Source organism: Patella vulgata, chromosome 4, assembly GCF_932274485.2.
Source record: "Patella vulgata chromosome 4, xgPatVulg1.2, whole genome shotgun sequence".
Lineage (NCBI taxonomy): Eukaryota > Metazoa > Mollusca > Gastropoda > Patellidae > Patella > Patella vulgata.
In genome coordinates this window covers 78,354,604-78,372,359 of record NC_065882.2, presented here as the reverse complement: position 1 = coordinate 78,372,359, position 17,756 = coordinate 78,354,604, and the positions used below count along the sequence as shown (strand labels likewise).

At 36.2% G+C, this 17,756-nt stretch overlaps 1 protein-coding gene across 1 annotated transcript in view; it reads left to right on the top strand.

Annotated features, from left to right (window-relative positions):
• The window catches only part of LOC126819343 (uncharacterized), a 48,459-nt gene extending 33,699 nt beyond the window's left edge, over positions 1–14,760 (top strand). The window contains exons 10-20 of the mRNA XM_050547326.2: positions 856–975; positions 2,301–2,444; positions 3,717–3,923; positions 5,649–5,813; positions 6,871–7,006; positions 7,787–7,941; positions 8,539–8,616; positions 9,716–9,895; positions 11,017–11,248; positions 12,121–12,294; positions 14,576–14,760. Coding sequence (XP_050403283.2) covers positions 856–975; positions 2,301–2,444; positions 3,717–3,923; positions 5,649–5,813; positions 6,871–7,006; positions 7,787–7,941; positions 8,539–8,616; positions 9,716–9,895; positions 11,017–11,248; positions 12,121–12,294; positions 14,576–14,760 — 1,776 coding nt within the window. The remainder of the gene's footprint in view (positions 1–855; positions 976–2,300; positions 2,445–3,716; positions 3,924–5,648; positions 5,814–6,870; positions 7,007–7,786; positions 7,942–8,538; positions 8,617–9,715; positions 9,896–11,016; positions 11,249–12,120; positions 12,295–14,575) is intronic.
• Positions 14,761–17,756: the final 2,996 nt, after the last annotated feature.

The window sequence follows — 17,756 nt, the reverse complement described above, 5'->3', positions numbered from 1 at the left end:
TTATTGTTGATATTCTATAATTACGCTATCGGCCGCAATTTGAAATAAAAGATAAAAGTGACAATAAAAATTTGTTTTGGGGTAGGTCTACTTGCGATTCTTTCTGAGAAGTGTCTGAGAAAAAATGTTAAACTTCTGACAAGGAAAGTATGCGTACATGTAGTTATTCGGATGTAATGAAAAGTTGTTTAAATTGAAACGCAGCTGTCCAGGCAAATTTACCCCACATCTCGCGTTGTACAAATAGCCATTGAATTGAACAAATGCTAGTCTCCAAATAACTGAAGTATTGTGTTGGTTTGAGATTAAACCCCATTTTATTGCACTCTTTGGTTTATAATATGCAGCCACGATGGCTCAGTGAGTAAGACTTTGGCTCGGTAACCTAGAGGTTCGGTCCTGATGTTGCCTGAGAAAGTCCATCAGGATTTTGGGCATGTTTCCCCCTTGTCAGTAGTGGTGCACAATAGTGGGCCTGACAGGGACAACATAGTCGTTTGGATGGTACGAAAATGGGAAGGCCTACACATTGACATGCACGTAAAAGAACCCTTGGCAGTTGGAATGTGATACAAGAGTAGGCCGCAGCGCCGCTGTCTGGCAAAAATTCTCTTCATAGCACACTGTCTTTATTAGCAGAACAGTAGGATGTTAAACATAATAATAATAATAATAATCGTTTTCTATAGCGCTTAACATTCAGTCAGTCTGACTGCTCTGTGGCGCTTTAAAATATATCCAAATCCTTGTTCACAACAATAATTAGTAAAAACACAGAGTAACATAAAACATGGGCTGCCCTCAGACGCCCTAAACACTATACATTTCATTTCATTTTCTTTGTTTATATTACAGGTGGAAGAGAAGTTTAACACAGTAAGACAATATATAACTGGTAAACCCTATACACAACATGTTGTTACACCTTTCTTCGCTGTAGAAAATGACCTCAGTTCTTACGATCAAGATCAACAGGTGTGACTTCTTCTTTATATCAGTTAGAACTGTGGGTTTAGGAGGTGCTGATGGGGCTTCAACCTACAGATTAATTTAGCAAATACCTAATATATATACCTAATCCCACTAAACACTGCTTTAACGAAAGCAAATTTCTGTTCCAAATTATGACTGGTCAATGGTCCCATTAACACCCAATACCTAACTGCGTTACAAAAGCATTACGCTTAAAACAGAGCTCCAAATTGGACCAAATATGTTTACATAACGTTACGTCATGACTCCCTATTTTATTATGCCCAATTAACCAGTGCATAGCAGAATATTGCAGAAAACCTAATTGCGTGACAAACAAGGCTATCAAATCGAAAACAATGTAAACAATACTGTTTGGAGTCGAACATACTTTCACCGTTTTTAATACCTTAAATCATTGTCCAAAGTTTTAGGGGAAGACCCAGATTAAATGAAGGGCTGTCATGTTGCTGTATTTGGGATAGATTTGATTGCACGGGAGGAAAAGACACACTCCCTCAGAAGCCAATCAGAAGCCAATCCAGCAATGGCCAGAGAGGGATTTCACGGGCCATTGCTTCAGGAATATGACCATTCTGATAACTCCTAAAGTAGGAATTCCATTCCAATCGGACTATTACTTCTTTATATCAGTCAGAACTGTGGTTTGGGGAGGTAAGAGGTGCCGATTGGGCTTCAACCCCCACAATAATTAGTCAATTGAAAATTTACGAAGCGGTCAGCTTATTATTTTTAAAATTTCTGACTACTTTCGCTGTGGAAAATGACTTCAATCAACAGGCTTGATTTTTTGTCCTCTTTTATTTATTTTATTTTATTTAAACTGCAAAGACATTAAAAGAATTACTGGTGAGATTGTGAGAACTAATTATGATTATGTGTACAGGTTGCCCGATTATAATAGTCAATCGGGAGCCACAGTAGCTAAGTGAGTAAGACTCTTGCCCTCTAGCCTAAAGGTCACAGGTTCGCTCCCGGTGTTGGCCGAGAAAGTTCATCTGAATTTTCTGTTATGGTTTCCTCTTGTCAGTGGTGCAGTATAGAGGACCTGACAATTACAGCTGTCTAGTCATTTGGATGAGATAAAAAAAACAAGGTTCTGTGTACACATTGGTGTGCACATAAAAGATCTCATGGCAGTTGGAATTCGATATAAGAGTAGGCCACTGTTCTGGCAAAATTTCGTTCCTAGCTCACTGTATAACATAATTATGTCAATCATCATGCCAGTCGGAGCAGAAAAGTAGGATGTTAAACCCCATTTCATTTTATGTAGTAGTTGATCATTTCATGATTTCTATTTATAGATTGATCTGTTAAGAAGTGAGATAGAGAAGATAGCTGGTCGTGAATCCTACATGGGTGAACAAATGCCAATCAAATGGTTGAAATTTGAACAAGAAATAACCAGATTAGCAGATGAAGGAACTCATTATGCTACCTTTGATCAGGTGATTGATATATTATCTTGATTACATATGAAGAGTCCAGGGGATGACGATTGAAGTCACATTTTTGTCTTTTCGCTTAAAAGGCAAAACAGACTTTTGGACGAGAATGCTTGTTGCGAACGAGTGGGTTTAATTACAACTGCAAAATGATGTTTAATACGAATCATAATTACCAGTACAACAACTGACTTCCACTTTTCAGCCAAATAAATACGATGGACTTGTATTTGTCCGGGAGGCCATTTCAGAAGGGCCTTGGTTCGATGTGACTCCGATCGTTTTTACCTGAAATTGATTGTTCCACATCAAGCTTATACAATTTGCTACCAGATGGCGCCATTAACTGGGGTTCGTTGAAAAAGTGAATTAAATCGTTCTTCCCCAGGGCTCTTCATATGAAATTACATATAAGTGGTGAGTAGCCGCATCCAGATATCTCTCATAAAGCTACTAGTTTAGTTAGTTCTTATGTGAATTCATCAGGCTTAAGTGATCGAGATTGTGCAGATGTTCCCTTTATATAGTCATTGGCCAGAGCACAGTAGAAGTCTTGTGGTGGATCAGAGCAATTCTGTTTCACTGGAGTCAATGCTTCCTAAATTTAATTTAATTCCTAGGGGATCAATGGACCATCTGATCTTTAAAGTGTTCTATTTGATTCTTTACATTGAGATTACTGTTAAATATGTAAGACATCTTTACAGAATATTATTTAACCCACTCAAGAAATTGTTTGATTTTCTATAATTCATTCTTTGTTTGTTCTTAATTTGTGTGGTACTTATTCTTACTTCATTTATTTACATTCAACTCATCTTTTGTTTTGGATCCACTCATGGTTCATTTCTAATTAACTCATGGTTTGTTTTGCTTAATTTATTGTTTGTTTTTATTTTATTTTTTTTAACTCATTGTTTGTTTCTATTAACTGGTCATTTGTGTCTATTTAACTCATATTTTATTCCCTAATATTATTATCTTTCTATTTAACCCATTGTTTGTTTTGATTTAACTCATTGTCCATTTCAATTTAACTTATTGTCCATTTCTATTTTACTCATTGTCCATTTCTATTCAACCTTCCACCTTTATCTTTTTAACTCATGGTTTATTTTTATTTTTCTTGTCATATTACATGCGTTTATGTTTCTATTTAACTCATTATTTGTTTTGATTTCACTCATTGTTCATTTCTATTTAACTTATCATTTGTTTCTATTTAACTCTTCACCTTTATCTTTTTAACTCATCATCTGTTTCTGTTGACACTAGGTCCGTGAGATTGCTGCTAATAGTGGAATTATATCAGATGAAGAGATTCAGACCTTGTTAGAGTTCTATCATGATCTTGGAGTTATTATTTATTATGGATCGTCCAGTTTGGTGGAAAATGTTTTACGTAATACGGTGATACTCAATCCACAATGGTTGATTGACATGTTCCGTAGATTTATTGTATCCAGATCGTCACAGGACCAGGTACTCTTCCACGTTTCATATTTTTGATGACTCAGTACACTTTATCTATTAATTTTTAGGAGCCGTGGTGGCTAAGTGGGTAAGATGCTGGCCCGCTAGCCTGGAGGTCGCGTGTTCGATCCCTGCATTGGTCAAGAAAATTCATTGGGATTTTCCGATGTGGTTTCCCCAAGTAAATGGTGCAGGAAGGAGGGCCTGACAAGGACAGCTGCCTAGATAGGATGAAAAACCGAGGTCGTGTATATACATTGGCATGCACGTAAAAGATCCCTTGCCAATTGGAATTCGATATAAGAGTAGGCCATAGTGCCGCTACCCGAGCAAAATTTCCCTCAGAGCACACTGTATGGTGTACACTTGTCTTCATAAGCCCAGTTGGAGCAGAACAGTAGGACAGTAAACCCCTTTTATTTCATGTTATTAATTGTTAGCGTTTTCCCAAAGTCTATCCAGATCACGGTAGTGTACAGCTCAGTGGACATTTACGACTGGGTCCCGGATCCATTCAGGTTTGTCTTATTGGTCCTCTTGCACTTACTATTATTATCTACTACTGTGGCCATTAGACAGCCAGAGACAAGTAGTAGGGTCACAGATTTACTTGAGTGGGTAGTTTGGGCGATCTAATTAAATAAGATTACAATTTTTTATCGTTGTTTTTTATACGCCCACATAGAAATGTTGACATATATTGCCATCGCCCCCATCCGTCCGTCGGTCCCTCCATCGTCCACAATTTCTTGTGAACGCTCTAACACCACAAGTTATCATCCAGTTGTTTTAAAATTGATATATGTTGTTTGCATTAGTGAGATGAAGAAGCCTATTGAATTTCAATAATTTATGTTTATTACGTCTAGAGTTATGGCCCTTGTTTCACTTTGTTGAACCTTGTGAACGGTCTAACGCCAAAAGTTAACATCCGAGCTTTGTGAAATTTATATGCATTATTTAAAATAGTGAAACCACGAAGCCTATTGAATTTCAACAACTTACAATAATTCCTTCTAGAGTTATGGCCCTTGTTTCACTTTGTTCAACCTTGTTAATGCTCGATTGATGAAAGTTCTCATCCAATATGTATGATATTTATATGCATCATTAAAATTTGTGAAACAGAGGTCTGTTGAATTTCAGCAAGTTCCGTCAATTATTTCTAGAGTTATGTCCCTTGGTTTACTTTGTGAACCCTGTGAATGTTACTAATTTAAATTAGTAAACCGAAAAAGCCTGTCAAATTTCAACAGTTTCAGTAAACTACTTCCAAAGTTAAGGCCCTTGTTTCAGTTTGTAAAACCTTGTGAACCCCCAAACAACAAAAATTATAATCTGATCTGTATGGAACTGTCTTGTAAAGGCCCCCAATTACATACAAAGGAATAAATATGCGACAACACTCGTCGACTGCTCGGACGATTTAGCTGCTGTGGGCGTATGTTTCATTGCCTGGCAACCTATCTTTCCTTACTATTGTATTCTTACTAACTTACGATCAATGACATGTTTATGCAGACCAGTTGCTACTTATAGCTTATCAGTTAACTAGACAGACAGACAGACAAGGGTGACAGCAATATCCACTTTAAATGTGGGCATATAATAAAATGTGACAATTGATATCTGATTGTGAGAAGTTTGGGGTGAAGGTCATAAAAAGTAGTTTTTATAAGGCATTTTTGAATAAATTAACAAATTTGATTGTTTATTATGTTGTTATATTTTTAGTGGAATTTAATGGAAGATAAGTGGAAGAGGTTAGAATTGTATTGTATCATAGAAGAACCATTAATAGATGTACTGTGGCATGATGCCATTCCTCAAAAATACATGCTATTAGGATTAATGGAGAAATTTGATCTTTTATGTAAAAGAATTCCACCTTCAGGACAGGTATAGTAATAATATTGGTCTAACATGTGTGTGTTGGTCTATAAATTCCAGGATGGGACGAAAAACCGAGGTCCTGTGTACATATTGGCTTGCACGTAAAAAATCCCTTGGCAGTTGGAATTCGATATAAGAGAAGGCCATAGTGCGGCTGACCCAGCAAAATTTCCTTCATAGCACACACTGTATGACGTATGCCTGTCTTCTTTAGCCCAGTTCGGAGCAGAACAGTAGGACGTTAAACCCCAGAACAGTAGGACGTTAAACCCCATTTCATTTCATTTCCTATAAATTCTAGATTTAAGTGTTAAAGGTCAGTCAACAAGATATTAATATACAATTAGCCAACAAAGAAATAAGACATCTAATGCTAGGTTTCTGTTATCACGATTCATGCTACGATTGAAATCGTAGTGATCCTATCAAGTCTTATCATACATTGAGGTCAGACGTAGCATTCGTGTTGATCGTATCGAAACGTATCCGAACGTATCTGCATGAAACACGTCGTGGACTCAATAGGGATAATCCTATTGTAATGCATCACATGACGATGGGAACCTAGATTTAGTGGGACATGTAAACAACAGAATAATTTCTTGAAATATAAATGAATAAATAATAAAATAACACAAAATAACTTCTCAAATTGTGCCATTTATGAATTACTGTATTTAACAGATTCACATTGATTCATTGATTGGTTAGTTTGTTGTCGAACATTGTTACAGGTCGTAAAGTAGTATTGCACATATTAGTTACTTATATGTAATCACAACAATTGTATATTAAGAATGGGGGGATGGATGGCCGAATGGTTAGCATGTACGCTTTGTATCATAATGTCTGACATTAATTCAACTGGTTTGGTTTTGATTCCTCCGTCGTACCTGACAAGGAGTAGGGTCGTCTGTCCAACTTCGAAGGTTTTCGACCGGGTCCTCTGGTTTCCACCCACTGCTAAAGACCCCTACGCGCAAGAAAATTATTGACATAAAATTGAATCATGTGTTAGTCCCAAAATGACCTATTAAAGCCCATTTCATTGATTTTTTTCCAGTCACATCGTGAAGAGTATGGTAGTTATTATATACCAATGAGATTAAGGAATAATAAAGATGACAGCCACGACAGTTTATATCCACATCAATCATCTAATGTTATAATTTATCTGGATTTTAATTCTTTTTTACCAGGTAAGTTTTTTTAAAAATAACTCTTTCTCTCCAAATTTAGGTTTATTACAAAACAGAATGAAAAAACCTTATATTTTCTAAAAAAAAAACAGGGGGTTGGATGGCTGAATGGTTAGCATGTGCACACTGTATCATGAAGTCTGTCATTGAGTCAACTTGCATGGTTTCGATTCCCCTGTTGTACGTGATAAGGAGTAGGGTCACCTGTCCAATCTAATGGGTTTTCTCCAGGTCCTCCGGGTTTCCTCCCATGATTCCATGGTTTATTACCAATCAGATTGAAAAAACCCTATATTTTCAACAACAATGGTTAGCAGGTGCACACTGTATCATAAAGTCTGCCATTGAGTCAACTTGCGTGGTTTCAATTCCCCTGTTGTACATGATAAGGAGCAGGGTCGCCTGTTTCCTCCCGCTGCTAAAGACCCCTGCGCACAAACAAATTATTGAAATAAGATTGAACCATATGTTAGTCCCGAAATGACTTAGTTTGTGTCGAGTGGATGTTAAACCCTATTCTCTCTCTACATTATATCCGTCTTTATTAGCCAATTCGGAGCAGAACCATAAGATGTTAAACCCCATTACATTTCATTTCATTCCTCTATTATATTTCGATTGAGCACAACAGTGATTTTTTCACAAAACAGTCAAAAATACAAATGTCTGAAAATAAATAATGTTATTGAAGAATGAATAACAAAATTTATTGCCTACAACATGGATTGTAATAGAAAAAAAGAAACACTTTGTCATTTGAAATTTTTTTTTAATTTTCAGAGGGATTATTTTATCGCATTTTAACCCGTGCCACCAGATGGAGCCAAGACAATGGAGGTCGTGATCCATATTTATTTCGTAGATCTGCTAGATTTTATATTGATTCCGAACATGATTTTATTTTAGAGATGCCATTAAAACAACATTATATTAAGGTAAGATGCCATTAAAACATTATTAAAACAACATTATATTAAGGTAAGATGCCATTAAAACAACATAATATTAAGGTAAGATGTCATTAAAACATTATTAAAACAACATTATATTAAGGTAAGATGCCATTAAAACAACATTATATCAAAGTAAGATGACATTAAAGCAACATTATATTGATGTAAGATGCCATTAAAATAACATTATATTAAGGTAAGATGCCATTAAAATAACATTAAAACAACATTATATCAAGGTAATATCAACATTGGTCATACTGTTTATGTATATGAAGTCCAGTATATGTCATCCATGTTTAAAAAAACAATTGTATATCTAAAGAATGAAATCGTTTAATTTGAGGTATTGTGAATCCATTGCAAGGAGAGCTATGTATGAACCAATGTAATAGTCAGACATCTATAGTGGTTTATTAGATTCAGCTGTTTAATAAGAATCATAACATTTATGACCTACTCTTTATGAACTCAGTAGAAATTAAAGTAAAGCCTGTTTTTATGGGATAGAGAAACCATGTGGTATATCAAAAAAAAAATGTTTTTTCAATTATCTATATATATTTAACTTTTTTTCAGGTAGTGATTGTTCGAGAGGTTGATCTTTCAAATGACCTTATGACCTCTCCACCACCATTACCTTCTGCTTGTGCCAAGGTTAGCTACTCAGTCCGCACTAAATGTATATAAATATAACTTATTACACAGCTACTCAGTCCACACTAAATGTATATAATTATAACTTATTACACAGCTACTCAGTCTACACTAAATGTATATAATTATAACTTATTACACATCTACTCAGTCTACACTAAATGTATATAATTATAACTTTACTTATTCTACAATGCCCACCTTATAACACAGCTACTTAGTCTACACTAAATGTATATAATTATAACTTATTGCACAGCTACTCAGTCCACACTAAATGTATATAATTATAACTTATTACACAGCTACTCAGTTTACACTAAATGTATATAATTATATCTTATTACACAGCTACTCAGTTTACACTAAATGTATATAATTATAACTTATTACACAGCTACTATATAGTCTACAGTACATGTATATCATTATAACTTACTACTGCTACTCATTCTACAATGCATGTATATAATTATAACTCATTATAATTGATTACTGCTACCCAGTCTACAATACATATAATTATATAATTATAACTTATTAGTTATTACACAGCTACTCAGTTTACAGTACGTGTATATAATTGTAACTTATTATACTTCTACTCAGTCTACAATACATGTATACAATTCTATCACCCAATAACACATTCTACAGTAGATATTGCTTGTGTGATAACTTTCATAATCTACTGAGCAATATGCTCTTCAGTGCATTACTTATATACTGATTCCAGTGCCAATTCATCAATTTAGTTTTGAGAAATGTGTGTTATTTATTGGCTGTCATGTTTACAGACTGCATAAATTGAAACAATTTGTGAATAAATCTGAGGACTGTACGTCTATGTTGTATCTAGGACAACAACATTGCCAGTGACGACAACTGCCGACCAATTTATTTTTTATTTTTTTAGTATAGTTTATAACTGTTGATTTTATTCACCCTGTAAAATATGTTGATGGTAGGTAGCCCATCTTTGTTTAAACTTAAATTTACCTGTAGTGAAATTATTCATTGCTTATTTTTAAGATTGTTTACATTAGAACAAGTTGTTATTTAATGTATCTGTCTAACTCGGACGTTTTATTTTTTTCAGGTTAGGAATTTTCTTGAATCAACATTATGTGATTTACGTGCACTATGGATGAAGAGAATAGCGTATAAAACGTGTGTAGCTTGTCCATGTGATAAAAAATGTTTATTACACAAACAGTCTAAATGTTCTGATCAAGGATGTTTACATTTCTTAGATATGGATGAATGTTTGAGTAATAAGGTAGGTGGTGTTTTATGTGACCTGTGCTAGCAAAATGAGTCACAAGTCTTTTGCTATAGGGGGCTTTAAATGGCTGAATGGTTAGCGCATGCACATTGTTTCATAAGGGCTGTCATTGAGTCAACTAGCATGGTTTCCTTCCACTGCTAAAGACCTCTATGCGCAAGCGAATTAATGAAATAAAATTGAACCATATGTTAGTCTCAAAATTACCTAGTTTGTGTTGAGTGGATGTTAAACCCTCTCTCTCTCTCTCGCTCTCTCTCTCTATCTCTTTTAAACAAAAATGTTAAAATATGTTGAAAATATCTTTTTAATGATGTAAAACGAAAGGTAAATTTGACTTATTTTGATATTTCTGTTTTACATTTTGTTATTGTAAATTATGAATTGCGATTTCCTGCTCATTTTTGCTATCACATATTGTCAATTATAGTTAAATTGTAAATCTCAAAAATGTTACTGATTAGTATTGTATGAATTCTAAATTTGTTATACATCATAAACAAGATCTCAAGCTGAATTTGTTGGAATCCTGGAAGAAGGGGAGGCACCCAATTTACTCTTGATCACAGGTTGATCACTAGTTCAGTTATTAATTTGAATAGATTGGAAATTAAAACGTGTCTAAAAAATTGTGAATAGAACAGACGATAAAGGGTTATTCTTTTGGACCAACTCTTCAAAAGACGTGATGGTTTCATGTTTTGTAAGAGTCCATTGTTTTGGTGATCTAGAACTTGCCATTATTATACAGTCGTGTGACTTGACTAACAAAAGTGTTTGACAGTTATAGGGTTAACTGAGTCGTTGAAAGGTTATTACCTGGTATTGACGTGGCTATTTCGGTTTGAAATTCAGGCCAGCGACCAAGTGAGTTGATAGGAAATAACCACAACGAGAGGACACTTGATTAGTAGATTTTGTTTAATGGCAAAGTGCACAATGGCAAGAAGATAACCCTCGATATTCCTCAAGGGAGATAAGTCCATATTGATATGGCAACTGGCAGTTATTGTTATTGTGTAGAAATTAAACCTATTGTTTTTATTGTTATTGTGTAGAAATTACGCCTATTGTTATTGTGTAGAAATTACACCTATTGTTTTTATTTGTTACAGATTGTCTGTTGCGATCATAGAAGAGTTAAAACGGACCTGTTTCAAAAATGGTTTCCTTCCTCCACTAACTCAGAATTTAAGGATCCAATTTTATCTGTGAAATGTTTGGATAATATTGGAACAAATATTGAACGTAATGCCCCAGATTTACCCAAATGGTTGAAAGGAGCTGCTAAACTATTAAATGGTGGTTGTGAAAATCAAGATTGGATGGCATTAGCTAAACAAATGGGTAAACTCCTTAGTTTTTATCATATTTCTTTCTGGTCGTTGTCAACCCATTGGCAGTTGGGCAGGATACAGCCTACACAGGGGCGGATCCAGAGGGGGGGGAGGTGTCCAAACCCCACCCTGCTCAGCTACATAAAAAAATTGTAAAACAATACTTTTATGAGAAAAGTGTCACGGTTGTGTGCTTTATCCTTTATCATCAGATGGTGTGGTGGGATGGGATGGGATGGGCATTCAAAGCGCGAGATCAATGAAATTAAATCGCAATGTGATCCTATGAATTCATAATAAAAATTGATGTCAAACGGGGTGTTGGATTTCTCTCTTTATAACGCTCATTGTGTATGTATGCCTTTGTAATTTGGAGACGATGATGGCATCATGAATTGTCAACTCTCAAATTTCCTTAACAGGAACCTGGCAAGAGAGAGAGAGAGAGAAATGTGGTTTAACGTCCACTCGACACAAACAAGGTCATTTCGGGACTAACATGGTTTAATTTTATTTCAATAATTCGCTTGCGCGTAGGGGTCTTTAGCAGTGGGAGGAAACCGGAGGACCCGGAGAAAACCCACGAGGTTGGAGGAACCTGGCAAACCCCCTCCTGCAAAAATTCCTGGTTCCTCCCCTGCTACATCTGAGCCACAGAAAGGGGGGGGTGAAGGAGGGAATCAGGGTGGAAATCTGAAAAAACTTTCTTAACCAACACCAGGATTGAATCCAGGACCACCGGGTAACTAAGCCACTTCCACTGACAAAGTTATAAAATAACAGTTGTTTCAAAACATCGTAAAGCACACTCTGAGAAATACTGAGCCTACACTCAAATATATCTTTTCACAATTGTTTAATTTATTAAATATTACATTGCAGGATACAAAACAAATAAAATAGAAAAATTTAACGATGACCTGAATCCAGCATTAGCTCTACTCACTGATTGGATAATAACAAGTGGTAATACAGGATTATCTGTGGATATGTTAATTCTATATTTAGAACAATTACAGAGATATGACATCATGGCGGTTATTAATAACGCTAAAGGTAATTGTTTTTTTAAAACAATATTTTATTCGATTTGTAGCTGAATAGGGATTGGGTAACAGGCATAACCTATATTAGACCCCTCTCTCTCTAGGTGTTTTGGATTAGATTTATTAAACATGTACACTCAAAGCGCATCTATCTTGCCATCAAGAATCAAAGTCTGTTTAATATTGATTGTACTCGGATTGGATGAGATTTAGCTATTGTTTGAAGAAAGAGAGAAATGGGGTTTAACGTCCACTTGACACAAACTAGGTCATATCGGGTTTAACATATGGTTAAATTTTATTTCAAGAATTTGCTTGCACGTAGGGGTCATTAGCAATGGGAGGAAATCGGAGAGCCGGGAGGAAACTCATGACGTTGGACAGGAGACCCTACTCCTTTTCACGTACAACCGGAGAATCGAAACAAAGCCAGTTGACTCAATGACAGACCTTATGATACAACATGCATGCGCTAACCATTCAGCCAAACACCCCCCCCCCCCATATCCTTTTAAAAAGGCATTAGAGCTTTGAGGGTTGATACTTTAAGTTTTGATTATACTGTTACATTTAAATGTGCCAGAATCATCACAAGAACAGCAAAACGTCAACATATAACATCTGTCCTTAAATCGCTTCACTGGTTACCAATAGAGGCTCGTATAAACTTTAAAATCTTAACACTGGTCTACAAGTCTCAGCATGATTCAGCTCCATCCTATATCACAGATCTTATGCAGCCTTATGTACCAAACCGACCGCTCCGTTCACAGAATAATCTATCACTTGTTGTACCTTCAACTAAATTAAAATCTTTTGGTGGTAAAGCCTTCAGTGTATATGGTCCACGACTATGGAATGACTTACCTGACAAAATAAAGTGTTCAGAAACAGTTGCTCAATTTCGATCTAGATTTAAGACGCATATGTTCACGATGTATTATCCACAGAAGCCATTAACTTACAGCGCTTAGAGCATGCTCATGGATGGATTAAGCGCTATATAAATGTACATTATTATTATTATTATTATTATTATTATTATTATTATTATTATTATTATTAAATGAGATCCTATTCAATATTTGAGACAAATCTGTTTAGCTATTTTTTAGATTTACGAGTTATACTAAATTTTTAATAGTTTCTGAGGAATTTAACGAATACCTGTTCCAAATGACTTGTATTCTGGATGGACCCTCTTACTATCTGAAAACCATGTAAAATGAACTGTGTCCATAACTCACAACTTAATTGGGAGCAATTCTTCTGATTTAGAAAATAAAATTAAATGGGTTTAACCTTTTTTTTGCACCAGCTGCTCTAATAAATACGATAGTCCTGTTGGTCCCATAAAAGTGCAGGGAGTTCAGTCACACACTTGTACCTTTAAGGATTAAGGTCACGGCCTAGCCTTGTAGATTCCTCTGGGAGCACTCATTTTCTCCCTCTGAAATATCATAAATACATCATTTTTAATCCCAGAATTAGTTAGTTTATGCATGGACCGTGTATAGATGGACAGGCAACGCCCACAAAGCCTTTAGAATTCTGTGCCACGGCAAAAAATAGACCTGACAATCGTGACTAAAATAAAATTACCTCCCCTCGTGCAATTACCAGTATTAAGTTTAAAAGCAAAGAAACAGAAATCAATTTATAATATTTTTATTAATCTTGCCACTCTTTTTATTTGCGACCCACACATAGATAGGCTACTAACTGTTGATTGGGGTGTAAATGTATCAACACATCGTCTTTATTTACTTCGGACGTGCCCATGTGAATCTGAAAAAAACATGTCAAGTTTTTGTTAAAAACAAACCTACTTAAACACTCTTTTTTACTTCTGCACAATTAATCATCATTCCGGACAGTATTATACCTGAACTTTATTTTCATAACTTTTAAATCCTTCATACATACGGAAATTTGGAGTATTAAGCAAAACATAAAATGCTTACAAAAACTACTAATATATTGAAATTGATTATTTCACAATTTTCAACGGCTGCATTTGGAAATTTCAAAGTTCTAAACTGGAGAAATTCGTCACTACTGGATAGGACTACTTTTAGGGTTGAAAAATTACTCTGTAAGCTAACTATAAAAATAACGTAAATTCTAAGGAAGAGTTCGAGAAATTAATCTGTATAAAATCCTGCAATGTCAAAAATCACATCGCTTCATTTGCTGTTGACATTGAGATCTCGCCGTGTCTCACGCAAGCGGCAAAGTATCCAACCAACAGGACTTGTATTATCTTGAATTTGTGTTTCAATTTAATTTAGATGCTGAAAAGGACAGTCCAGAAATATTTTTAAGTTATCAGTGGGATCATCAGGATGAAGTTCGTAAATTACGTGATCGATTAGAAAGGTCAGGGTTCAAATGTTGGATGGATATTGGACAAATGGGAGGTGGAGATTTACTTAATGCCAAAATAGATGAGGGAATTCGAAATTCGAAGGTATGAATGTTCTTATATTTTTAACACTTAAAAGCCATAGAAATTCAGGTAAGAGAAATGAAATGGGGTTTTACGTGCTACTTTTCTTCATGCCATACAGTGTGCTTTGAGGGAAGTTTTGCCTGGACAGCGGCGCTACAGCCTACTCTTATATCGAATTCCAAATGTCGAGGGATATTTTACGTGTAGGCCTACTGGGGGCCTTGGTTTGTTGTCCCATCTGACGAACTATACGTTGTCCCTTGCTAAGTCCTCTGTCCTGCACCACTGACAACGCTGGGAAATACCTATGAACTTTCTTGGCCAATGCAGGGATCAAACAGGAACCTCAAGTTAGCGAGCCAACGTCTTACATCATCACATCTGTGTAATCGAAATGAAATGAAATGAAATGAAATGGACCTCGGTTTTTCGTACCATCCGAAAGACTAGACAGCTGTCCTTGTCAGGCCCTCCGTCCTGTATCACTGACAAGGGGGAATCATGCAGGAAAATCGGGATGAATCTTCTAGGCCAATGCAGAGATCGAACAGACGACCTCCAGGCTAGCGAGCCAGCATCTTACCCACTTAGCCATCGTGACCCCATCTGTGTAATCATCAACATAATTTATACACCCCAAAATTTACATATCTATTCATGCTGGTTTGATCCTTTTTCGGTACCAGTATTATATTGTATTTTTACAGGTGGTTGTAGCATGTATAACACCGAAATATATCGTATCACATCTGTGTAACCGTGAACTAGGATTAGCTGATGTTCTACAGAAACCTATTATTCCGATTCTCTTTGATTCTGTGATATGGCCGCCACCTGGAGGTCTGTCTGTCATCCTTTCACAGCTTGTGTATATAAACTTTAAAGGTAAGTTTCTATGGTTGTCTGAGTCTGTTTAGTGAGAGAGATGTATAATGATTAATTTTTGAACAGTCGTCAGGAAATTGAACGCTTGTAAATTGGACACTCATTATCAAAATTAATCAGTCAGCTTTAAACTGGACACAAGTACAAATTAGATGATTTTGGGTGATTTTAAATGATTTTACGAATTTTTAAATAAAGCTTTGATATTAAATGAATGTGAAAGAAATTAGTGTTAGATACACAAGATTAAATGATAGCCAGGATTGGAGAGAGAGAGAGAGAGAAATGGGGTTTAACGTCTACTCGACACAAACTAGGTCATTTCGGGACTAACATATGGTTTAATTTTATTTCCATAATTCGCTTGCGCGTAGGGTTCTTTAGCAGTGGGCGGAAATCGGAGGGCCCGGAGAAAACCCACAAGGTTGGACAGGCGACCCCACTCCTTGTCACGTACAACCGGGGGATCGACACCACGCCAGTTGACTCAATGACAAACTTTATGGTACAGTGCGCATGTGCTAACCATTCAGCCATCCAACCTCCACTGTCAATTTAGAACGTTCTGGAACTACCAAGGAAAACAGCCTCTTGTAGTTGTTGGTAAAAGTAATGTTATTGTTATTGTTCAGATGGGACGAAAAACATTGGCACCCTCGTAAAAGAACCCTTGACAGATGGAATTCAAAATAAGTGAAGGCTCAGTGCTACTGTCTGGGCAAAATTTCCCTCTTAGCACACTGTATGGCAATGTCCATCTTCATTAGCCCAGCAGGGGCGGATCCAGGAATTTTTGCAGGAGGGGGTTTGCCAGGTTCCTGAGACAATGTATCCCCCCCCTCCCGCATGGTCTTTATCGTCATTTTGGCGTATATACATACACATTGAGCTTTTTAAACAGAGAAATTGTGATTCAATTTCATGGATGCAAAGCATTAATTGTGATATCACATAATGTCTATATCATTATCTCTGCTTTGAGTGCCCATCCTGTCCCACATCTGACGATAAAGGATAAAGCACACGGCCGAGAAACTTTTCTCATAAAAAGTGCTGATTTACAAAAAAAATTATGTAGCTGAGCAGGGGGGGTTTCGACCCCCCAAACCCCTCCTCTGGATCCGCCCCTGCCCAGTCGGTGCAGAACAGTGGGATGTTAAACCCCATTTCATTTCATTAATTGTCTTTGTCCGGTGTAACTGTTTATATGCTGTGGGGTCCTACTGCACTCATTTTGTTTCGTTTCAGGTGTTGGTGGTCATGGGGGTACTGGTATCCATGCCGACATGGAGGATAAATATAAGGAAATAATACAGCATGTAACAATACACTCAGTCCCTGTTGCCAAGACTCCGTATTCTGAATCAATCGTTAGTGATACAGAAGTAGTGGAAAAACAAGAACGAGGGGTATCTCCTGAACATACTTCAAGTATCAGTTCTTTTACGGATCACGATATCTTACATAGTGCGTTTTCTGAACTCGAACTACCCCATCAACGCCAGTTATTGTCATCTACAGAAACTGTGGCTCGTACGAGTAACAATCCGCAAGTTCAAGGAGTCCATGTGACTAAATGTGCTGTGTGTGTGATTTTATGATTTATACGTTTCTAATATAGCTAATGTGGTTTTCGTGTAAATTCCAGAACTAATTTATTAAGAGAATTCAACCAAAACTGAGACCTGTTGAACTGGGTTAGTAACTGGCACATGTGATCCTCTGTTTGCTAGAAAATTTTTGAAAGGGACCAGCGTTATTTTGGAACCAGTAACTATTTCAGTACACTCAGCAATCTTCTTTTTGTTCTTATTATGGCCCAATCAAAACAAGCCATTTCAAGTGTGATTGACACGAAACATGGCAAGCTTGTTCTTTGGACAAATGTGCTTCTCTGTTTGCTAGACAATTTTTGAAAAGGACCCGCGTTATCTTTGAACCTGCAACTATTTTAATACACTTGGCATTCTTGTTCTTGTTTTTCTTATGGCCTACGTTCATCAGAAAAATTCCTAACGTCCTGCCATTACGAGTGTGATTGACACGAATCATGGCATACTTGTTCTTTGGAAAAATGTGGTTCGATTGACAGATATGGAATATGTAAAATGAGGTTGTTTATTTGTTATCTGAAT